The sequence below is a fragment of the Heliangelus exortis genome, chromosome 1 (genome assembly GCF_036169615.1).
Source record: "Heliangelus exortis chromosome 1, bHelExo1.hap1, whole genome shotgun sequence".
Taxonomy (NCBI): Eukaryota; Metazoa; Chordata; class Aves; order Apodiformes; family Trochilidae; genus Heliangelus; species Heliangelus exortis.
Window position 1 is genome coordinate 180,745,818 of NC_092422.1, and position 26,109 is coordinate 180,771,926.

The 26,109-nt window shown below is 36.1% G+C and overlaps 2 protein-coding genes across 3 annotated transcripts in view; one reads left to right on the forward strand and one right to left on the reverse strand.

The window, feature by feature from the left end:
* The window catches only part of TAFA5 (TAFA chemokine like family member 5), a 402,285-nt gene that overhangs the window by 310,965 nt on the left and 65,211 nt on the right, over positions 1–26,109 (reverse strand). The gene's annotated exons all lie outside the window — the stretch shown is intronic.
* On the forward strand, positions 16,352–17,033 carry LOC139791757 (uncharacterized). Its single transcript, XM_071734355.1, is given in 3 exon segments — positions 16,352–16,457; positions 16,460–16,547; positions 16,549–17,033. Coding segments are annotated over 3 exon segments (600 nt in total). The 3' UTR covers positions 16,955–17,033.

Genomic DNA, 26,109 nt, shown 5'->3' on the forward strand with positions numbered 1-26,109 from the left:
AGGTCATGGCAGAAAAAAAGTTATGTCCACCAAAGGAGAGTAAACTCTATAGAGCAGCAATAAAGAATAATAAGCTTTTATTAGTTTTAAGCATGGCTACCTCTTAATGAAATGTTGCTACCATTGTTCAGTGCTGCACAAACTAATCAACAAGAATGAAGGAGTGCAAAATGAATGCATGCAATTGCAGCAGAACTCTGCTAGACAATAAAGGTTTTAGTAGAAGCAATTAAATACTTTTATCTTCCTTTGGTTCCTATAATGACCAATGCACCCTACCTTGAAGGAGCTGGTATAAAATTCAGTCCAGTGTATGAATTATTGAAGCATAATAGACACGAGACAAAATGGGCAGGCACAACAGAACATCAAATCAACACTTCTGCAAACCCCAAACATGTAACAAGGGCCACAAAAGTTCTCCTAGGTCCCCTCTACTCTCAGTCTCATGTTTTCCCCAGCCAGAAGCCTTCCCTCTCTCTGCTACTGCCAGCCCTGCCCACAGCACTCCTAGCAGCAGTACAGCAAACAGCATTTCCTTTGAGAATTCAAGATTTCTGCATCTTATTTTCTGAATTTCACCAGATACCCATGCATCTTTTCTACATTTTATGCAGAATTCTCTCTTGTGGTGGAGAACAGCAAATAAAGCCTGATATTGAGTTATTACCTTTTTGGCTGTGGTGGCTTTACATAGATTGTAAAAGTATTATTCTTGTTTCAGTATTTCAGATGCCCACTCTTGAGGACAGTTTATGTACACACTGTGTCTGTAACAGTACTTTCTTTTTATTACAGTTTTTATGACACAATTAAAACTAGAGAGGGAATCCACTGGCAGTAATTTAGGACAAATTTATATGTAATAAATTATTTTCCCAACTAATTTAGCCTACATGCCTTTTCCACTGTCAAAGTCCTGCAGGATACAATAATCAAAATTCATACAAGTGGTTGCTTTAGTTGGTGTAGATGGGTATGGACTGTCAATAGTTATAGATTTTCTTCTACTCAGCAAGATTTTATTCAGTTTCTCAGGGATTTCACTCATTTGCTTAGGACCAACTTGCTCAGCTGGGCAGTGTCCAGGCACCTTTACTGCTCTGTTCACAAGTATTGCACCTGCTCTGGTACTGTCACTTGCTGACTGAGAGATGCTGCCCTTGCTCACTCTGTTTTTGCAGACCACAACTGTGCTGTACCCAACACCATTACCCAGTGTTACTGACAATCCCTCATATTAGCAAACCATATTAATGTAGTTAAAATACGTTTTACAGTAGAAAGTTTACTGAAAATTGAAAATAAATCCCTACAAAAATAATCAAAATTAAGTCCTGTAAGCAGAGCTTATGTTTCTGCACAAAAGAAATTAAGAAATTCTAAAAGGCAGGCATCTAAGGAAAGGTTTTTGTAAGGCTCTTGCAATAAATTCCAAACAATGTTTTTGGTTTGGGTTTTTTTTTTTTCTGATGCTTTTAATTTACATTCTTAGATGAACTATATGGCTTTCTCCATGACCTTAAGTTGCATTGTCTAATAAAGACCTTCATTAGTATCCTTGTTAGAATCTATATAACCTCTTATGAACTACAGTGAACCACAGAGTTAGCCAACAATTTAGGACAATTTCCTATGACAAAACATGGGTTGTTTGCATGTGGCTAATCACTATTCTCAGGTGGTCAGGATAACTTCTCACACTGATGAGATATTAAGGCCAACACTGTCAATTTAATATTTGTAAAGTATATGCATGCAATTTCTTTTAGAACATATGTGGCAGTTCATATATTATTCTTGTTTTCCAAAGACCAAACATTTTATTAAATATTTCTGCTATTTATGGCTACAGTCATAGGTACTTTTCTGTGAAAAGATACAGGCAATAAAGCACATCAAGACATTAGACAACTGTTCATAAAGCAGCTTATTCAAAGCCTGGAAACTTAGATACTTATTCCTTTAAAAGATGCTGTCTCATTAGACCAACTTATCACTTGGGTCTGATCTTACTTCCAAGAAAAAGTTAACACAGGTTAACTATGCATTTTTTTTTCAATTGCTTAAGAATTTTACATATATATCCTACATATCACTACACACAAAAAAAAGTTTTCTTCACAGAAGTTTCAAGTATGTTTAAAAAAAAGCCAAATTAAGTACCAACTGAATTCAAATACGATAATCAGATAATTTACTTATTATTTTAATAGTTGATATGAAGCAAGAAAAATAATATTTTTAAAGATAATAATTTGGTTGCAAATAACACTATTTAATACCAAAAGCATTACTATTCATTTGCCTCAAAGTCTGATTTTATCTCTGGTTTCAGATACATAACCTGAATTTTTTAAAGAAAAGTAAATATGTCTCACCTGAATTTCAGGTTCCAAGAAAAATTAATTGCTCTTTTTCTTACTGGTCGGGTTAAACTAAGAGAATTTCTGTGACAAAATGTGCCATTTTTAAGTATAGTGTGGATTTTTTTGGTAGAAAATTGCTGAATACAGCACTCCATGTAATGTGGCAGGAGGAGGTACCAGAAAGTAATTTGAAAATGTTACGGGAATGTGTAGTAACAATTACTGAATTTATAGTAATTACAAAGTAAATGAAAATAAAAATCAGCAACTATAGCCCTTCTTAAACATTTTAACTATTCAAGGTGAATGGCTGAATGAACTTCTGAAAAGGTTTTTTCTTGCTTCAGACTAATTCCTATCATATTCTCAATTCTTCTCACTAACCTATTATTCCTAACTTCAAGTTATCCAAGATTTGCTTACAGGATTTTCTTAAGTTCCCAGCTCTGCAGTAAAAATAATTAGATACTAAAAAACTCCATATATTCTGAAGGGTAGCTGTCATCAGTCAATTGTGCAGGCTCAATAGGAGCATGACAACTGTTTCAAATTTGGTGCATGGCTCAAAGCAGATACAAACATTCCATTTGTGGTTGTTGGCAGAGGCATAGTAATAGACAGTATCTAACATCTACTGCTGATAGCTATGTGCCAAAACAGAATTCTGCACAAGAAAATGTTACAGTTCTCTTTGGAAACACAGAATCCAAGGGAAATCATGCTAGTAGGAAACAGCAGTTATTCATAAAATCCACGTACTCATAAAAATATTCTTATTGTTTTGTTTATATTTATAAGAGTCATAAAAAATGTTTTATTCACATTTCAATAGGCTTTTTTCGTTTGGTCGTTGTTTCTTTTTTGCAATATTCCTATGCTGCTTTAATAGCAGTGATACTGTGCTGATGTCCAATAGCCACCATCTAAAATAGCCACTACAAAAGCACAGTATTAAGGTGCAAAAAAGAGGGAAATGTGGAATTTTGTAGATTTGAATATACATCAGTGAGCTAACTAACAATAGGAGACAACTTGGGACATAATGGAACATAACTTCCCTGCCTTTATATGCCTTTTACATACTCCTATTATTTTGAAGAGCAATTTGATCAAATTCAAACTTTACACGGACAATCCTAATTCACATTTTCAAGTAAGAAACTACAGGAAACTCAAATTTCTCCCAATATGGCACACAGCTCTTTACTGTTCAGCTGGATGACAGGAAGACAGCTGAGGTTTCACATCTTAAGATGGGAAGTGGCAGGCTAACTGAAAGAGTGCTAAAGATAGAAAACTTACTGAGCCATGAATTACAGAGCTCAGTATCTAAGGTCTCAGGAAAGTTGTAAAAATAGGGTGGTGTGAGAGTAGAATTGTACCCAGCTCCTAGATCAGTACCAGAATATCTCTAGCATAGATTGCAACACTACAAAGAGAACACTCTGTTAACTGAGACCTTTCTGATATGCATTTCTTGCCATTAGCCTACAGGTGGTTTATTTGCAAGGCAGTCAGTCCCTAGAAATAAGAAGACATACACTATCATTTATCATGCAAACAGCAACCAGGAAAATTTCAGTAGTTTTTAAAAGCAATTTCTGTTTACACCATCAGTTCTCCTACCCCCCACCCATTTTTAGAGAACCCAGAAAGCAAGAACAAATAAAAGAAAATATCATTACAAATTATATATAGGGATTTTTAACAAGCAAAGTCTACATACTTTGTGGTTATGAGCCTGGAAAACTTTACCTAATGTTGTGATGCAGATGTTTGTAAAAATAAAAACTATATTAATTTAATCACCAAAACAGGGGTCACCATTTAGAAATTCTGAGTGGTAAGGATTTTAAGCCTAGAAGAGGGAAAATTTGGGGGTATGATGGAGTTAGACAAAATTGTGGTGAATTGTGGGGAAGCAGCTAGGGATCAGCTGTTCCTTGTCTTGTCAGGTAGGAAAAACTTGGGAGTATCAAATGGAGCTGGCAGAAATCATGCTCTAGGAGAAACAGTAATATGTGGTTCTCAATACGAGTAGAGCTGTGGAACACCCTGTGCTGTTGTGGATGGATTCAGAGAAGGTGGAAGAAGAAAATTTCATTGAGAGTTACTAATGTGAAAAATCACATCAGGGTCAGGAAAACTCCCAGTCTGGGAAAAGTAGGAAGGGTTGTACTGGGAAATACTATATATGCTTGTCCTGTTATCACTCTTCCTGAGCACCAACCTATGAGTTCTGTTGGAGACAGAAGAGGAGATGGACCATTCCACTGAACCAGTATGGTCATTCTTAGGGTCTTACCTTCATGCTTAAAAGACTCTAATATTTCTTTGCAATAAATAAAGGAATGGAATAAAACCCCCACAACATTTTCCTTAATACATTATACTTGCATGTTACAATTTCGATAGTGTCAATTCAACAGACTATATTTAAGGTACTCCTGCTTATATAGCATTGGTTTAGGATGGCCATGACACTTTGCCACTCCACTTTAATCTTTATTAAAAATAAAATTGGTGTCATAATGCTCCATGTTGCAAGACACTAACATTCTTCCACACAATTCATCTCACTATATATTTCTAACAGGTTTCTGATGTCCCTGTAGGGAGTCTGATTGTCACCAAGGTATAGCAGGATGAAAACCAGTGGTGATTTCATAGTGGACTACTACACTCATATTCAAAATGAATTGTAGACATTTAAAATCCAAGCCGTTTTTTTACTGTCACTTTCACCCACCTTTGATAAATTAAAAGAAAAAAAAAATTGAGATCTTAAAGTAGCTGGAGTCCAAGATCAGATGTTGGTTTATGGTATACATCATAAATATTGTTTAGCTGACTCTTGCCATTATGAAAGCAACAGAAGTTCCGGAGTGGTGCACGAAGGGTGTAAATCAGTTCTCCAATACACAGGTAAATAATTTTCTGTAATTTGAAGCATGCAATTTTGTATTATTGGAAAGAACACCACTGCTTGTCACTATTATCTGAGTTAACTCTTTGAAGGGTTTGATCTGAATGCACAAACCTCTTCTGTGGAAGGCAGCTTTTAAAGCATGCTATTTTTACATTGAGACTGTCAGATTATCTACTTTCCAAGCTTTTAGCTATGGCTGAATTTACACTGTGACATTGCCAAGAAAGACATTTATTTCTTCACCACTGTGTAATATGAAACCTCTATTATTACTATTACATTCCCGTCCTAGATTCCAAGAAATTTTACTTAGTAATAATCCTGAGAAATATGGAATGGGTTTGTGATTTGTCAAAGGTCTGTAAGGCAGTTTTACTTCACTCCTGTGCCCTCAAATTCAACAGATCATTTCCATGACTGAATTGTTTACAGTACTTGAAGGAGGATTTATGAAATTTATACTTCACTTCCAAAGCATTATAACCATACCTATGGATTGGTTTTAATGAGAAAATACATTTCCAATTTCAACAAAATTTATGTTTCAATATGTTCCAGCATTTAACATTATTCTGTTAACATTTCTTTCAAGCTTAATGTAAATGTTTTAAAAATGCTCTAAAATAATGTAAACATCATTTATGGAAATCAGAACAAAGTTAAATGTTATAAACTTACAGTTAATACGTAATGTAAAGGTGAATGCATAGGGAATATTCTTTCACATAATATAAGCTTTTGTTATTAGGTGATTTGGCATTTAACATTTCTCTATGCATGGATTCTACACTTTGGACACTCAATAAATTCAAATAAATGTTTTCTAAAAGTTAGGAAGAGTACAGTTAAATTTAAATAAATAAACTGACCCATATTTTGCATTTTCCCCAGAGACACAACCCCCAGATAGAGTAGAAATACATTGTCTTAAAATACATTATTGCATATGTCAACAGTGTTAATTGTAATTGTTAAGTGCTTCAAAAATTGCTACGATTGAAAGTTTGTTGAAAATATTTGGGAATCCTTCTTCTTTGGTAAAAATTAATTAAATCAGGCACATTTTAATTCCATAATAAAATAGAGGGCAATTTTAATATGAGGAAGCTCTCTGCAACAAGTTTATTTGGGAGTACCATGTGTTGGATGGCAAGAATTCAAATAATTTTATTCTTTAAACAGATCATATATACCTTTCCTTCATGAATTATAATGAATAAGCAATAAATAATTTAAATTCACTTAATTTTTATGGGTTTATTTGATTAATTTACACAGTGGGCTCAGAAGAAGAATCTAGAAAAATTCTCCCTAAAGCAAGACTTAAGCATCTAAAATTTAACTAAATAAATTTATTTTTATTAACGTATATTGTAATCTAATCTCAATAGAATATTTGCTCATACCCATATTTCTAAGGTGATAGATTCCTTTACATCCACTGCTATCCTGGCTTAGGTCCACACTGCCTGTGTGTCTCTGAGGAGGATGAAAATATTAGATTTAGTAGAAATTATATTTGTTGTCATATAACTGATCTTTATAATGACAGCATTCACACTGGAATTGTGGGTTTCCATCTCTACTCAGCTCAGAAATACTGAATACCTGTCTCACAACACATCAGTAGCAATCAGCTTGTGTGAATTACTTCCTCTCTATTTTCTAAACCAGGAGGGCATGCAATACTGATTCTAAAATACTAGTGGCTAACACCAGAAATGGGTTAATTTATTTAATGTCTACTATTAAATCAATATTCATTCAAGAAATTGTATTTTGGACCAAATCTATCACCCATGTAAACTCACTGCTCTTATCATTAGACTAAAATAAGATCTTTTCTACTTTCTGTCCTGGTATCATGACTATTGGCATCTCTTCCAGGCATGCAGATTCAAGTACTCCTATCAGTGATACGTGCAACCTGGTTATTAGACCACTAGTCAGAAATGCAGAAAATGAAATTTTCTCATTTTGTCATCTTTTTCACCTACTAGACTGGTTTAATCATTAGCTGTTATGCAAAAGACAAGTGTAAGTACCACCACTCCCAAAGAAAAGTAGGCAGATGGGACCTTCAGTGTATGGGAAGATATTTCCTATGTACTTGATGAAGAATGAACTAAATTGCCTTCTGGATACACAGTTAGAAGAGAGCTCTCTCACTGAAAAAAAAACCAAAAAACAACAAAACCAAACCAAACCAAAATAAAAAAAAACAAACTGCATAAAATCTTCAAAGTATAGTTAATGTAGTTGTTTTATATTATGCCATCTTCTAAAACTATTGCATGCTAAAACTGTTCAGGTTGTTCAGCAAGGACAGTTGTAGATACGGACAGGGAAAGAGTAGAGGGATTTAAGTTCCATTTAGTTTATTTAAAGAGGAAAAATCTAATGAAAAAAAAAAAAGAATACATGAATAGTTGATTTTAAATAAAACCTATAAGTCAAGAATTGCAAATACAGTGGTGTTATGTGGGGATAATAGGTTGTTTTTCTACATGTTATGTTTCAAATGCTTAACAACTTAAAAACAACAGAGGAAAGAAATTATGTTGTCAAAATTAATTACTTCTGCCTGCTATCCATTAGATAAAATCAATATCTATTTTCTGTATGACCAGCTCAGAAAAAAAAAACCAACAACAACAAAAAAACCCCAACCAAACAAAAAAACCCCCAACAAAACAGCAAAACACAAGAAATGTATTTTCAATTATTTGAGAATTTCTCAGGGTCTTGAGTACACTTTCCCCTCCTGTGCTTAAGTTGAGTGCTGGTGTGGCTCCTCAAAGCAACCTCAGATCAGCCTGCTGTGAGAAGCAGTGACCTTACCTTCATTTGCTCAGCAGCTGTATTTGAGCTCAGGCTCTCAGCCTTGGTTGCTGGCTGAGCTACATTACTACCCTGCCTGTACTTAGATGTGTATCCTGCTGATCCAGGCCCTGACCTGGGGACTTTACTTCCTGGCTTGCATTTGAAAGGCTTGACCTGTGCCAGGCACAGACTTCCCTGGCAATCACTGCAGTGGGACTCATCGTGGGAAACCATCATTGGACCTGATCCTGACGTGCTGACTTTACTTTCCAGCTTGAGCTGAGACGTTCCTCGTCACTTCAGTTTTGTCTGGAATTCTAGACTCCCTTCTGGTGCTGGTTAATGCAACCAGACCTGCTCTGCTCATCTGATTTGGATATTGTATGACTGGGCCCTTGCTGCTGAGATCACTGCTGCCCACCTTACTGTCACACCCACCTCCTAACTTGCCTTTCTTCATGGAGCAGCCTGTTCTTGGTGCTCCTTGAGGCTATTGATCATCAGTGTTTTTTTTTTTTTAAACTGGAACAGGGAATGGTCCCATATTTAGTCATATTCTTTTCCTACAAAGACTTTTTCTTTTCTTACAGAGTAGAAGACATCATAAAAACTAACAAAGTGATTTGGTTTCCAAGTAATGCAATCACTTATTAAAATAATTAGAAATAATGAATGGGCTAATAATAACAACAATAAAAAAAAAAAGTTATATTGAATTAGAATCAAATGATACAGTAAAGGGATAGTTTAGAAATATCAGATGTGAAATTCTAGAATTCAAGATATCATGGAGGAATAGAAAAATAGAATATTTCATTCAAATGAGCATTTTCAACAGGAAATGTAGCTTGATATAGGACACATTCATTCAGTTACTACTGGCATCAGAAGTATATTTCTATTCAGCTAAAGCAAACTAACTGCCAGACAAGTAGACACATTTAAACATATCAAACAAAAACTCACTGGAAGTATGGATAGCAGCCTTTAATGCAATTCAATACTAAGTTGTTTGGTTTTTTTAGAAAAAACAAAAGTGTAAACTCCATAGACAGGTAGGATAAAGTAATTAAAAACAGTTCCTATAGGAGTGTAAAGCTCACAGCTCCTCTTAGCATTGCCTTAGATGTGAAATATTTTTATTATTTCTAAAACGAGCACAGAATTTCAGAGAAGCTCATGGTTATCTAAACACTCCATCTTGAATTTATGGATTGCTGACATACATAGCCCTGGCTAATGGATGCTAAAATGACCAACTGAAGGAACTAGCTTTATACATACAGTACAATCATTCTAACAGCAGTGTAGGGTCTTTCAGCTATAACTGATTTATGTGGAACTAGTGAATCAAATGTTCTAAGTAAATCATAACCCTATCACATATGATGTGAAATAAGAAAATATAATGAGATAAAGTGAAAAAAAAGTTATAAATAGAGAGTTAGATGCAATTAGAGACCCTGTCATAAAATTGAATTTTTACAGTCAGAGCATTTCTATAAATAAAATTCATAACCTTCAGGAGAGCTAATGTTCAAAAGAGATATAATGCAAAGCATAATGTTTTTCCTATTCAACTTAGATAATAGTGAATTGCTAAAACCAGGATTAATTTCACAAAACTTTCAGCTTTTAAAAGCCTAGACTCCTAGCTTTAGTTGCTCATCTACATCCCCTCTAACTCTAGCAGGCACACTAGAAGGTTTCACCCCATGTTTGAGCCCCGTGTGAAGATGCCTACTTCTCTCTTCCAAGTTTAAGTGCAGCCTAGGTGATTAGCTTTTTCTTAATTTGGCTGTTTGTGCATGTTTTTGTGGGTTTGTCTAAAATGTTTGGTGTAAAAAGTAGCTTGTAAGAACAGCCCACACTGCAAGGTGTCAGAGTTGGACTCATCCATGATCTAGCAGCTATTAAGTCAAGTTTCCAAAGAACAGTGCCTGTGTTTATTACTCCTTCCTCTTACATGATTCTATAGATACCTAAAAGAGTTAAACTATGGGAACTGTGACATGATTGGTTTACTTGAAGATTAGGAAGCTTTCCTTAAAATTAAAATGTCTGCTTATAACTGACAGTATTCTTAGTGGCTAAATATTTACACATTGTGGTGACCTGACCGTGGTTGGATGCCAGGTGCCCACTAAAGTTACTCTATCACTTCCCTCATCAGCAGAATATGGGAGAGAAAACATGACAAAAGGCTCATGGGTTAAGAAAAGGACAAGGAGATCACTCAGCAAGCATCGTCATGGACAGAACAGAGTTGATTCAGATAAATTAATTTATTGCCAATCAAATCAGACCAGGGTAATGAGGAATAAAAATCTTTCCTCCACCCCTCCATTCTTACTGGAATCAACTTCACTCCTGATTTGTCTACCTCTTCCTCTCCAGCAGAGCAGGGATGTGGGGAATGGAGGTTGTGGTCAGTTCACATGTTTTCTCTGCCACTTGTCCCTCTTCAGAGAGAGGACTCCTCACTTTCTTCCCCTGCTCCAGCATTCAATAGTTCTCCATCCTCCATGAACTTCTACAACACAAGTCCTTCCCATGGGATGCAGTGCTTCACAAACTGCTCCAGTGTGGGTCCCTTCCACAGCGTGAAGTCCTTCAGGAACAGACTGATTCAGTGTGGGTCCCAAAAGGTCATAAGTTCTTCTAGCAAACTTGTTCCAGTCTGGATTCCTCTCTCCACAGGTCCTGCAAGAAGCCTGCTCTAGCTTGGACTCTCCACAGGGTCACAGCCTCCTTTAGGCATCTGCCTGCCCCACTGTGGGGTCCTCCAAGGGCTGCAGGTGGGTATATTCCCCACTGTAAACCTCCAGCAGCTGCACAGCCCACAGCCTAACCATGGCCTTCACCACAGGCTGCAGGGGAATCTCTGCTCCAGCACCTGGACCACCTCCTTCCCCTACTTCTTCATTGACCTTGATGTCTCCAGAGCTTTTCCTCTCAAATATTCTCACTTCTCTCTCTTGTTGTCCAGTAGACTGTTGGGTTTTTTTCCCCCTTCTTCACTGTGTTATCCCAGAGGTGCTACCACCACCACTGATGGGCTTGCCTTTGGCCTTGGTTAGCAATGGGGCTGTCTTGGAGCCATCTGGCATTGGCTTTGTTGGTCATGGGGAAAGCTTCTGGCATTTCCCCACAGAAGCCACCCCTGGAGCTTCCCTGCTACCAAAACCTTGACACACAGACATAACATATGTATTTATCGATAACTGTATAGAGTAAAATCAATCTTCCCTAATTATATTATTTTAAGCTTTTATTTTTTTCCATCAAAGGGATATTACTAGTTGAACAGTAAATATATTCAAAGTGACAAAATAAATACTTAAAAAAAGAAAAAGATATAAAACAAAGTTTGCCTTTTTGGGTTCTTCTGTTTGGGTTTCAGGAATGTTTCAGATACAAGGAAGATAATTTTTCTATTTTCCCTCTCAACTTTCTCTTGAATGTAGTTCTTTCTCTGTAGTTCAAAACTATATAGTTGTAGAGATGTAAGTAAGAAGGTAGAATGAGGTTCAAATTAAATAGCTCTGACTTGATTTTGCCCTAGGAAATTCAGGATTTTTATGCAGCTTAGAAGAAGTATGTCCATGAAGCCAATGTATTTTTAACTGAAAAAAATATTTCATATTTTCAGCTGAGAATGATTACAATGTTTTTCTCAGGGAAAAAAGATATTCCTTTGGTACAAGAAAAGCATATTTTAGAAAACCTGTTAGAAGACCATACAAAGTCAATTAAAATTTTCAGTAAGAAAGAAAACATAAAAACAATCCCTACATAGATTATTCTTGAATCTGCAGATCAAAGATCTCACTTAAACATACACAACTGTATGTGTACGAGGACAGCTGTTCAAATTCTGGAGCAATCATAATTTTGTGGCTTAATCTGTTAAGACAACAGTTTTTATTAACACTCATTTGCTACTTGTGAGAAGATGCTGACATAAATTGATGATTAAGCTGCTATGACCTTCACTGAACCTTAGTAATTCTCATTTGCATTCTCATTAAAGCTGGTTTCAGTCTCATTTGTTCAAATCTGTAATACCATCCCACTCAAGTTTGTATAAAGTCTTCCTCAAGAGCAATTCACTGATCTGATAAAAATGTGTATATATTTAATAAATATAAGAAAATATAATAAAATATTTAAAGGCATACAGACACCATGTTAAAATGTATGCTAAGAATGCTAAAATATTTGCTAAATATATGCTAAAATATATGCCAAATTACATATCATTAAATTTCAGCTTACAGATAATGTGTTTGGGGTTTTTTTTCTAAATCAAGATAAATTAAGAGGAAGACACTGCAATAGTATAGAAAATGGACATAGAGCAGTTATTATCTGAGATAATATAAACTACTTTGGTATTCTTCTGTAAATTCAGTAGTCCTATTTTATATATGCATTTCAATATCTTCCTTTTAAGTATTTAGTACAACTTTGTGATAGAAAGTCAGACCAATCAGTTTACCAGAATTAATTTTTTGAGTCTCTCTTCATAATGGAATGGATTTCCTCTCAAAATCAGGTCAAACAAAACTTAAGGTTAGTGATAAAAACCCAGATCCAATAGTTTTTTCTGTTTCAGTATGAATCAGTAGTGGTAAGGTTGGTGCGAGTATTGCGTATTTCCTTCTCAAACATAAAGATTAATAAAAATATTTTTAAAGGGTCTTTGCTACCAGCTAGTAATAATACTCTATAAAAGATGTTTTTTCATATATCTATCAGAATAATTTTGGAATTTAAAAGGATTATGGCTTCATATATCTGCAAATATGGATATCTGGATACTATACTATATGTATACTATATATATATGTTATATATTATATATATATACACTATATCCACATATCCATTTTTTCTAAGCTAAATTCATTCTTAGGAATTTTTATCTGTTTTTTTTAAAGGAACAGATATTTTTTTTTCTTTGGAACCTCAGACTTTTCCACATACTAAAACTATCTATATCTTATTTCAAGCAGCATGTTGATCAAGCAGCATGTTGATAAGAGAACTATATGACAAAACCTATCCAGTGTCTCTGGTGGAGTAAAGACTGTCTAAATTTCTATTTTATGTTGCTTTTAAAGACAGAAAGTTTGCAGAGTAATCAGCTTATATAGACCATCAATATTTAAAGAGAAACGAATGTAATAGATGTTTGCCAGGCTTACTTTGACACTCATCTTCAAAATAAATTTCTTTTTAAGAATATAGAAGTATTTCTAATATCTCTCCTACTTTGAAGAACCTAAAAAGACAAACATGAACACCTAATTTTAAAAAAAAAATCTCTTTAAGGATTATAAAAATAGGCAAGTGAAAAAAGAGCACAACCTCCAATTAGGCTTGTTCTTACATATTAGGATATCCTGAAACTATTTTAAGCATCATGTGCTTAGCAAAGATGCTGATGGGGTATTCAGAATGATTGACTTAATTAGGTACATGTTAAATGCATTCAACAAATTCTAACTAATTCAATATCCATGACTGTGTAGAGAGGGAAGCAAAGAGCTAGATGAGTAGGGCAAGAGAGATGTGTATATCAGCAATGCCTAGACAGCAATCCACTGAAAAGTGCTCTTTTCCAGCCCCACAAACTTATAAAAAACCCTACATGACTAGATATTATGACTTCACATTACAACTTTAATTCATACATACTTTTAGAACTAATGAAGCAATAGCAATCTATGCTCAATGTCTGTGTAAATATAATCCAATTTATTTAATTAGGGAAAGCTATCATGAAGGTGGCTATATTTCTATGCCTAGGATGCTAGTAATGCTAGTAATTTTTTTTCTCTCCACCACCTACAGTTCCAAGTTCATATTGACCATTAGTCTCCTCTGGACAGAGCCATGTGAGTTAAAACACCTACATTTAGCCATCAGTTTTCTGCCTCCAACAGAGCTATCCATACTGTGCAACCTGACTCCCTATCAGAGTCATCCCACTAACCAGTTTTATATTTCCTTTCACATTTTTCTCTTCATTCTGGACAGCAGAATGAAGAAATGTGCTACAGTAACATAATTAGTAGATATTGTAAAAATTTGCACAATATACAACTTTTTTCCCAGTACTCACTCAAAAGTTAGCTTTTACAGTGAATAAATAATGCATTCATCTATTTCCTGTTTCAAACACTTTCAAATAGCTTTTCCTTCTTTACCTTACTGAACTCCTTTCCTTACTTTGAGTAGAGGAAGCATTTCTCTGACATCATTAAAGATCTCAGCAGATATGTCAAGTTGAGCAGATCCTATTTTTAAAATCCTTTCTGGAAAAAATGTTTTTAAAAATAACATGAAAATTTTTTGTTAAACCTTACACATCATTTCTCCTGCAGTGGTCTAGTGTATAGTACAGAGATTCGGATGGCCACCTATAAACAATTTATTGACTTTTTTTTTTTTTTTTTTGCTCTTGCAAGTTTATATTTGAGGTGATAAGAATGTCAGTTCCTCATTTTGACTGACTTAAAAAAAAGAGAGAATGAGCTAGTCTGAGAAAGCACTCAGAAACTGCCTTGTCTAATTAGTCCTTCATCCCATACTCAGATAAACAAATAAATCCAGACTCCTGGCAGATGAGAAGGATTTCTAAACAGAATAGAATAAAATTATTTACCTGGCTTCAAAAGACTCTGATACTAATTTTCATAGAAATTTGGACCCATGCTGGACTAGCCATTAGAGTTTGTATTCCATCTTTTTGTTCATTAGTACAACCAACTAAGAAATGGCTCTTTTGTCTAACAGGACAAAACAATGATGAAATCTCTTCCTCATTACTCCATAGGAAATCAGACTCCCCACTGCCACAAGTGGGATCACCTGGATTACCATCAATATTACCAAAGTTCTTAAATTCAGGTTAAATAATAGTTTAACCTCCCTAGAATGAAGGTTTGACTAAATATCCCTAAGTGTATGTCTTTCTGACAGCGTAAAACTGATCTTAAGAAAGAAGGTAAGATGTCCATATATTGATTATGGCATTTAACATTGCAGTATGTGTTCAAAGATTGTTCCTGCATTTCCATGTTTTCTACTTTGCATTCAGCTCCTCTTGGATCACAAGCCTTCTGAACTTGCTGTGCCTGAATATACCCATGCTAGGTGAAATTAAATTACCTTCTTCTGGCTTGGTAAATTACCTTGTGTGTTTGCACAAGACTGGATATCAAGTCGTGGTCCATTTATATTTCAGGTGCCTTATAGGATCTCATAAAAACTTAGCTTCTATTAAAAAACTCTTGGTATTTTTATTTCATCCAACTATTTTCCCATTTTTTCATTAACTTCCTTGAAACTCTTGACAGCCATGGTTTGTTTGGCTTTTAATTATAGAAGAGGAAAAGAAAAATCACAGTGTCAGCTCTTTCTCAGTTGTGACACACTCATATATTATTTTCACTGTCACAATATCATTATTTCCTACAAAAAAAAAAAAAAAATCCAAGATTTCTATGAACCTGAAAATGCATTAAACCACTAGTAGACAACATGGACAACAATTTAGGAAAAAATTGTACATTTTGCTGCTTACAGTCATCAGGATACAGGATATTGTCAAGAAGGATAAACCACTTGTGAGGTTCCATTCAGTGGAATTTTCTTTGCCTCAAATGACAATGTGGAAAATGAAATACTGGGGCACAGACCCACATTGAATGAAAATGTTGGGTGGAGGTTCCCACCCAGGTGGAGTTGGCAGGCTGGCTAATGTCCATTAATGATCAAGGGCAAGCCAACAACAGAATTTTTGGTGGGACAAGAAGACCCTCTGGAGAGGTGAAATTTGTGGAGCCTGAATCAACTTCTAGAGCCGTAGGGAACTTTAGGGGTAAGGTTCCAGGGGCCTGAATCAACCTTGAGAGCTGTAGGAAACTGGGTGTACATAAGGAACACCAAAGTGTTCATTCATTGTCACCTACCACCAGACCTTTGCCACATCTGGAATCGGATCGCCATCCCATAGAAGAAATGGGTAGTACCATGGGTAGTATCTATCTCTCTCTCTTTCTTTCTCTCTCCCTTTCACTTCACAACACATTTGCCATATCTTCACTGGATATATCACTTTCCCTATGTCATTTGTCATATAAAACTTTATGCTTGCAGCCAACCCTTGGTGGTTGGACTTTATTCTTGCAGACCAGAATTTTAAGTTCTATTGATCAATATGCTGGATCCTAACACCACCCTTCTGTTGTTAAAACCAGGAAGAAAACAACAGTGCGCCCAGGTAGCCAAGAAGGCCAATGGCATCCTGGCCTGGATCAGGAACAGCGTGGCCAGCAGGTCCAAGGAAGTGATTCTGCCCCTGTACTCAGTGCTGGTGAGGCCACATCTCGAGTACTGTGTCCAGTTCTGGGCCCCTCAGTTTAGGAAGGATATTGAGGTCCTGGAACAGGTCCAAAGGAGGGCAACCAGGCTGGTGAAGGGACTCGAGCACAGATCCTATGAGGAGAGGCTGAGGGAGCTGGGGCTGTTCAGCCTAGAGAAGAGGAGGCTCAGAGGAGACCTCATCACTCTCTACAACTCCCTGAAAGGAGGTTGTAGCCAGGTGGGGGTTGGTCCCTTTTCCCAGGCAACTCTCAGCAAGACAAGAGGGCACGGTCTTAAGTTGTGCCAGGGGAGGTTTATTTTGGACAGCAGAAAGAATTTCTTTACTGAGAGGGTGATCAAGCACTGGAATGGGCTGCCCCGGGAAGTGGTGGATTCTCCATCCCTGGAGATATTTAAAAAGAGACTGGATGTGGCACTCAGTGCCATGGGCTGGTAACTGCAGCGGTAGTGGATCAAGGGTTGGACTTGATGATCTCTGAGGTCCCTTCCAACCCAGCCAATTCTATGATTCTATGATTCTATGATACATCTTCTAACTTGTAGTATTTAGCACATCATAGTTTACATGAAGATTAAACAGCAATTCAACTCCCTGTCTCTCATGTTATTCAGAGGTGGGAAACTGCATTTAAGTGAGTGCCTACTTAGTATTTACCTAGGTATCACCTAAATATTTTACCTAAATATTCCTATATATGTCATGCAGAATTTACCTTGCCTGAGGTTAGCGGTACTAATTAGCATTAGTACAGGAGAAAGAAATGAAAAGACTGATATTATATCACTATTCCACAACTGTTATAAAGATGAATGGGATATGAGGCAATTTAGTTTAGGCTGCAGTATTCCTAACTACCTTGTGTCACTTCCATTCTGAATGATTTTCCTATTATGATCAAATCTATTAGGCTAAAGCTGAATCTACAGGAGTTTACACATAGCAAATATATAATTTCTAGGGTTTTTATACCCTAATATTTGCTTTGTAGGAAGTCTTCATTTAAAAATAAATTGATTATGCAAATTAGAATATACTGATATTCAGTAGTAATACATTATCATTGAGTATGCTGAATAGTTTAATATGACTACTTTCTCAGAGATTAATATGATGATTTAACAATACAGAAAAGTGTATGCATCCACAGAAAAGTTATGCATAACTGTGGAGAATTAAATTGCATTTTGTTGAGATCTTGAAATTCTGTATTTTTTAGGAGTTTTATAGCTAGAGATATTTGCATGATTAAAATCTGCTAATGACAAAAATATTACAAGAAAGGCTCTTTTCTGAAACACACTGCTGAATGAGGGCTGAAGCAAGAACAACTCCCTAAACACAGGCTTGCAAGGAAATGTTCTTCAATAAAGCTAAAAAAAAATAATCGCACTCAAATATTCTAAGGGAATCTGGTCACAATACTTGGAAAGAAGATCTATGCATCATTAGAAAAGTGAATGGGGTATATTTATTGCAGAACATTTTTAGTCAGGCAGTTCATCTTCAAAAAGTCGTTTCCTTTCATATTTTCAAGCTAAAAGCATGAGATAGATTGAAAGTTTAATGATTTCCAGGCAATCTTGGTGAGTTAAACGAGTTTGAAACCTTACAATGCTAAAAGCTTTGCAGCTGAATATACTCTGTGGTTCAACCATTTTAATGAGAGTTCAGTGTAGCCTGCTCACTGAGAGATCTGGTCTTGCAAGATCAGTGGCTGAGACACACAAAGTTTTTAAGCTCGGGTGAAATTATCTTTCTTTTTTACTGAAAGTCAAAACCAACAAGAGTAAGACTAGTGGTGCAGAGGAACTCAGTCAAATTGATCTCATGACAGCAACTTTTTACAGGTAAATATTACCAGGGGGAAGAGTTATAATAATCTCTGAGTAATACACTGAGTGATAAATCCTTTTAAATAATAGAAGTGACAACTTTATTAATAAACTAATCCTCATGTTGGGGAAAAAAAAAAATCTGAAGCCTTATAAAGTATTGTTTTTACAGAATACATGTGTGTTGCCAGTAAATAGATTCATTCCATTGGATTTAGTGATTACCCTACATGATGCAAGGGTTTCTTGATTTTATGTATTTTTACACTGGTGCCAAGATTTTAATGGTTTAGAAGACAGTTTAGTAATGAAAGACAAATCGTACTTACTACAGGCTAATTTTTTTTTTTTTTTATAGAATGTTTGTGCACATTTCATACATTATAGAAATGTCAAATAAACAAAACACAGGAAATAAAATTTCAAATTATTAATTCTGATTTATTCCTAAACTATATACACTCTAGGCATGAGTGTGCAGTTTATCATTTGGAAGATATTTTCCTCATTTATATAACTGAACATCAAAATGCAAGATACAGAACTGAATAGGCATTAAAATAAAGTCTGTACCTGATATACAAATCTGATGGGATAAAATAACAATTGGAATATGAAAAAAAAAAAAAAAGAAGGGGAAAGAAGAAATAATTCAGAATATGAAATTCCTCAAACAAATTCACCTCTTCAGTTTTGATTCTGCACCAGTTTTGTACATGAGTATTTTCAAGCAAAGTTCATAGAACTATCACAAAAGCAATCCCTAAAGATTCTAGTAGTAACTACTCTGAATACAAATTTTGGATATGATTCAGTGTTGATCTCTCACCTAATCTCAAAGTGAGCATCCTAATCTAATTTTCTGCAAGACTTAATTGTACAGGAATGTTATGGGAGCCTTTTTTGCCTTTCTAGTTTAAATTAAATTTTTATTTTAATTAGTGACATTGTAGTTTTGTTTGCTATTTTTGAAACTATAAAGAGCAGGATATTTAACAATTTGTAGGGTCTTCAAAGGAACATAACCTCAAAAATACTTGCAATGCCATTTTTAGGAGGTTGTCTCAAAAGCAGCAAGGAAAACTGTAGAAACAATGAAACAACGCTGCTGCAATCCATGGCAATAAAACCCAATATATCTCAAGACAGGTCTTTTTACAAGAAAATAAGAAGAAATTAACATGGTGATTAATATAATTAACAATATTTTATCTATCTTGATTTACTGGTCATTGTAACTAAACTGGTATATATCTTTGCAGCAGTTTGTGTACTCAAACCAAGCATCCTTCTTTGGGGGATAACAGTGACCACAGAATTAACTACAATAACTTCATGTATGCTATTAAGTAGCTATGGAATACAATACTAGTAGATGAACTCTTCCTTTCTGCAGGAAAGAATCCTAACTGTTCAAATATTGTACCTTCTCATCTTTGTTTCATTTTTGCAAGAACTATTGCCTAATAGTCATCGATTTCATAATGACTTTAATGTCTAAGGTCCTTAACATACTCACCAATGACTCCTCCTTTAATAATTTTAAAATGCTGGTAAGTAAAATAATTTTCTAAGTCACCACTTAGCACCATAGAATTTTTATTTATTTATTTATTTATTTAATTTTTTATTTTATTTGTTTTCATTGGATTTCATGTCTACCTTTCATACCCAGGAATTACTGTCCTCAATTGCAACACTCTCACAAAATTAATTGTACCTTCTCTATCAAAGTGTCTTACTGCAAGGCCAGCCTCTATGTTCTAGCTGCCAGCTAAAGAAGATAGCATCTCCTGCTGTCATACCCACAGAAAACAATAAAGAACTTAACAACTAAGTATTTTACACTATTTGCTTGTGCTAAAACCTCTAATTATCTTTGTTATCTTCTCTCCTTTCTTTTAGCTTAACTGTTATTAGTCATCTTTCAATCTTCTAAGCTCCTAGCTGTTTGAGGTACCCCATTTGACTGGTGTCCTAACAAATGGAGTCTGAACTAATTGAGTTATCCATTGCCATTAATGCAATAAATACTAAATATATTATTATTGCCACAACTATGAAAAGTTATGTGCATTCTTTTATTGCCATTGCCTCTGTTTTAGAACCCGCAAGCAACAATTAGGGGATATTTGAGGTAAATGAGGCACAAAATAACTACTGTGCCTTTCTGGCCTTAGCACAGAAATGCAGCAAAGCTGCTTAAAATGAGCTCCCTGAAGATAATAAATTCATGACAGCAATGCAATTCCCCCATCCTACCTTAGAAAATGGTCCCTCTTTGACTGTTGGTCCAAGCAGCTGTGACTCATCACTTCTAAAACCTGAGGAAAGATGATTTCTGGAAGCAGCATGAGGCAGCCACTACCTTCCTACTTAACAAGGAGAGAGAGAGGCTTACAAGAAGGAAAGCCATTCCCTTTAGGGAGCTCTCTGCAGTGTTGACTCAGTTCTAAAAACCACAAACACTAATCAAAACATTAATATATTGATGAGAAATTAAGATAATAAAGAAGGTTGGTAAACTGTTTAGCATTAAACTCAGTGTTTAATAAATATTGTACCTTCTAAATGTAAACACACACCAACTCTTGTGTCCTTTTGATCTTAATGAAAATATATTCCCTTCCTCTTTCTTGTATTTTTATCATTAGAAACATCTATAAGGGGATTCTCAACTCAATGCATTATCATATTATTGTTGAATTTTGCTTTTTGCATTTTGTTTTCGGTGATTTTGCAGTTTATGGACATTAATAAAGGAAATTAGCACTTTTAAGCATAATTTTTATTGATTAAGTTTTTCATCTTATAGATTAAACAGCATTACAAAATGAAAAATCACCAGCTAGTTAAGAATTGCCATCTAAGATACAGTGTAACTAAGGCTAATTTAACTCAAAGATAGATGTTTATTAACTCAGCATCAGTCCAAAATTTAAAAAGAAAAGCTGAGTATTAAATTAACTGGAAACAGGTTTTTTTTTATCTAAATAAGAACTTGAAAGAAACTATATGGAAGTATCAAAGTGACAGAGGATAAATCTCATTTTCAGAATCAATCGAGGAAACTTCCTGCATTTCAATTATCTAACTCACACAGCTCATAAAGACATTACCTAGATAACTTCAAACATGGCACAAATAACACACTCAGTCACAAGATCTCAGCATAAAGTACACAGCAGGTGTGGATTTATCTCACTTTTCAGACTGTAGTCTGCTCAAAGCCATATACAGCCATAGCAAAACATGTTAAAAGCTCTTCTCTTAACCAGGTTAGAGCTAGTTTGTACCTAGACGTAACCACAGGAAAACAGGCAGGACCCAGTTTGTTAGGAGATCCAGCGATATGGTTATACACCCTACATTACAGTCCCTGCACAGACATTACTTGGAGCAAGGACAGAATATGGCTCTCATCTTCTGCTCCTTCCTCAAAGACTCTTCAACTGCATTTGCACAGAGACACTCTTACCCTAGAAGAGGTTCATCCTACTTCTCTTCCATGAAGCCTACTCTACAGAGTCACTATATGGAATGGTTTTATGTGGGCTTAAAAGCTCTCTTCCAGGCCGAGGGGGACAACGGATGCAACTGGAGAGTATTTCACATGAAATATTTAAGAAATATAGTACATATCTTAGTATCAAGGGAAGCTATAAAAATACACAAATTCATACATTAATTACAAATTTATATTTAAAGGAATTACTAGCATCCAGTAAAAAAGAATACTATTGTGAGGCCCCCATAGCTGAAAAGACAGGATACAGGCTGCATGGGGTGAAGGTTTAGAGGGGTGCATAAGAGTGCAGAGTGGCACCACTGGGCAATACTAACTTCTACCCCAGCATTTTTCATCTCTGTGCACTGTCTGTTGGCTGCTAAAAGACTCATTCTCAACCATTTACCAGGAATATTTCTGGTCCTGATGTCATTAGCTGTGTAAGTACAGTCAGACCACAGGCCATAGAACTTTTCCTCCACATCCTTATGGAATAACCTGATATTCAAATGGTAGAACATTTCTTATCATGAGCCAATACTTTTTGAAGTTCAAAAAATCTAGCAAAGACTTTCTCCGAGATTAATAACGCTGTTACATGCCAGCTAAATTCTTTTGTCTGTCTGGGTAGCCTGAGTAGGCTGCCTGCTGTGGTGATGCAGTCCCCTCACCTACTGGGCCCCATTGTGATGTCAACACCATCCAACATAGTTCTTGCTTTAGCTACAAGGTCTGTGGGGCCAACATTATTCTCGTTTCAATTGCAAGTCCAGTGGGATGAGAAAATCTGTCACTTTCTGATCCTGCCTACTGAAGCAGGGAGGTGAAATAATTGGGTACCTTCTAGTCATAGTGCAGGCACAGTGATTCGGGGTGATCAGGCACTCCCCAACTGTACCTGGAATGCTGTTGTCTGGGAAACATACCCAAGACCCCTCCTGCTGGGGTTGTGAAAGCCCACTCTGAAAGTTGTCAAAGATCACCTGACTCAAATTGTGGCCTCAGTGGAAAAATATTGACCAAAGTCAATCATCCTGTGACCCTACAAACATCAATCCTATAATAAAGTCCTTTGGAGCTCTATGGGATTGTAGGAGACTGCTACCTTGTGCCTCCCCAAGGAAGATGCTCTGTCCAGTGGGAAAGAGCAAATACTTCACTACTTTCCATTTTGCAGGAAAAAAAAGATCATTAAATCATAGAATTTTCAGAGTTGGAAGGAACCTTTAAAATCATCTAGTTCCAACCCCCGCACCATGGGCAGAGACACCTCCCACTAGATCAGGTTGCTCAGAGTCCTGTCCAGCCTGGCCTTAAAAACTTCCAGGGATGGAGCTTCCACCACTTCCCTGGGCAACCTGTTCCAGTGTCTCACCAACCTCATGGTGAAGAAGTTCTTCCTCACTTCCAAGCTAAACCTCCCCTGCTCTAGTTTCAATTCATTCCCTCTGGTCCTATCACCACCTGACACCCTAAAAAGTCCCTCCCCAGCTTTGTTGTAGCCCCCCTTCAGATACTGGAAGGCTACAATAAGGTCCTTGGAGCCTTCTCCTCTCCATACTGAATAACCCCAACTCTCTCAGTCTGTCTTCACAGGAGAGGTGCTCCAGCCCTCTGATCATCCTCGTGGCCCTTCTGGACACTCTCCAGCACATTGATATCTTTCTTGTACGAGGGGTTCCAGAACTGGATGCAGAACTCCAGGTGGAGTTCCATGAGAGCAGAGCAGAGGGGGAGAATCACTTCTCTTGACCTGCTGGCCACGCTTCTCTTGATGCAGCCAGGGTATGGTTATCTTTCTGGGCTGAATGTGTACACTGACAGTACATTTTGAACTTCTCATCCATGAGCACTCCCAAGTCCTTCTCTTCAGGGATGCTGTCAAGCCAGTCACTTCCCAGCCTATATTGGTTCTATAATACATATCAAATATATATATATATATCTCAATACAGATCAAATAATAGTGGGTAATTTACTTAATTCAGTCTTGTGGAGATCAATTGGAAGAGTGAGCATTTCATTAAAATTTTGTTTCATGCAGTTCAAAGATCATTAGGTACCAAAATTTACTACTGGCTTACTACAGATTAACCTCTATATCTCTGTGTGTCTGCAAGCAATCTAGTTTAGAAACTTGATTAAATCTTTAACTGAAGTTCTGTATTTGATTAAAGCAAACTGTTGATTATTGGTTAAGAATTGCAACGAATTAAGTATTGCTAGGAAATCATGTAAGCTGATTTTGTTATTTGGTCATAGTGTCCATCAAGAACAAACTCAGGCTATTCTAAATCACATCAGATCCATAATTATGTGTTAAAGCACTACACTGAAATCACTATACCTGACCCCTTTGGTCTGTGACTAGAAGTAGATCCAGACACACCTAGAGACCTCTAAGGTGGAGTTTAGAGAGCAAGGGGGTCCACTCTGAACCCAGTGATTCAACAGGAGGGTCATCCTCATTCTTTTCTCTGATCCCTGTGCAAACGACAGCAACCTGATCCTAACTCAATCTCCCTTATCTCTGTAAAAATAATTTCCTCTGATCTGTTTCACTCCAATTTAATTTCAACCCTTTCTCCCACAAAGTAATAAAGTAAACCTTGCTATTGGAGACTCTTCACTTGAGCATTTATAAGTCCACATTAAAATCACCTTTTCCTAATATCTTTCTTGGTGATTCTTTGAGTAGCCTTAAGACTCTTCATTCTCATCTGCGATATCTGCCCAACGATGACTGCCTCAAGGAATATGGCTATTTCTGTTTAAAGAATTGTCTGACTTTTGTGCAGAAGCATAGCAGCAGGTTAGAAAGATCACTTTTTTTACATTTCTAGGTGAGACACTGCTATGGATTTCATGTAAAGAAAGGTGAGATTAGAATTTTTGGAATAGGAAGAGAAATAAAAAACAATTCCATTTAAATAAATCATTTTTTTTTACAGTAATGGAACCAGTAGGATCCTTTTCATTTTAAATGAACATCTTAATCATTGAGAAATTTTGCTGCTAGGGCAATGGGCAGCCAGAGCACTTTATGCTTTTCAGATCATTCACTAGGTTTTACCCATACATTCTTGAAGGCTGTTCTCATTCAGCCTCTAGGCAAAAAATCACAGTGAACAGCACTAACAGAACCACTGCTGTGAATTACATGCTTGGAACTCCTCTGTTTCCAAATGGTTGGGACTTTTCTACAGAGAGCACATTAGTGAAAATGGAAATTTTGAGCACTCACAATTCAAAATGTTGTAGTTCAGATATCAACAGTGAAAGCAATATTTATACATCAAGTAGTCCTGTATTTTCACACAGTAACAACCTTTTCAATACAATATTAAATGTTTGGGGAGATTTAAGAAAGAAGTAGAAAAACAAGACCTGAGAAACTTGAAATGCAGGAAAGGATGAAAAAATCACATCCTAATACTGATCTAATCCAACAGTTTAAATTAAAAATCTAGTCCAAATCCAGTACTGCAAACATATTCATTTTGTTGCAAATTACAATCATATAAAAGCAACAAAAATCACCTCAACAGCTTCATAGTTCTTCATATTGTTTTATGCAGACACACATCTGTGCTGTTTGCCATGGTTTCAAAAATAAAACACAAGCAGCAGAAAAAACATCAGATAGGACACCTTGTAAATAGACTTCAGAAATGAGCAGAACCCTGAAATCCGAGGGTTCTCAACTGGCACATAATTTAGGTATCTCTGATTTTCAGAAGAACATGTGCTACCATTTGCAAACTGGATGATTTTCCTAGTCCACAAGTAAATATTTTACACCACATCGGTTCATGCCTTATTTCTATTACGGTTTTATTTCATCTTTTTATATAATCACAGTAATAAAATACACTTGGTGCTCCCTAGTGATCAACTAAGTACAGCAAACCATTCCATTCTGCATCCTGCTGGCTACAAACCCTTGTTAGGCCTTAGCCCGCAGCTTCGGTATTAAATCATGAGTTATGGACACAGGATTTATTTAGAGCATTCTTAGCCTTCCCTATCATTATATACAGCTGAATCACTGGTATCCTGAGGCAGTGAAAAACCTCTGTCACCAACTCTTCATCCTGTTGTAGCACCATGTTCTGAAATACACAATGAACTTCTGATTCTCCTTAGCCCCAGGCTGGGCTCATTACAAAGGTTGTTCTTTCTCTGCCCTACTTTCTGTTCACTTTATCATGCAGAGCTTAAAGCCCTCTTCTAATTTATTTATTGGTCTG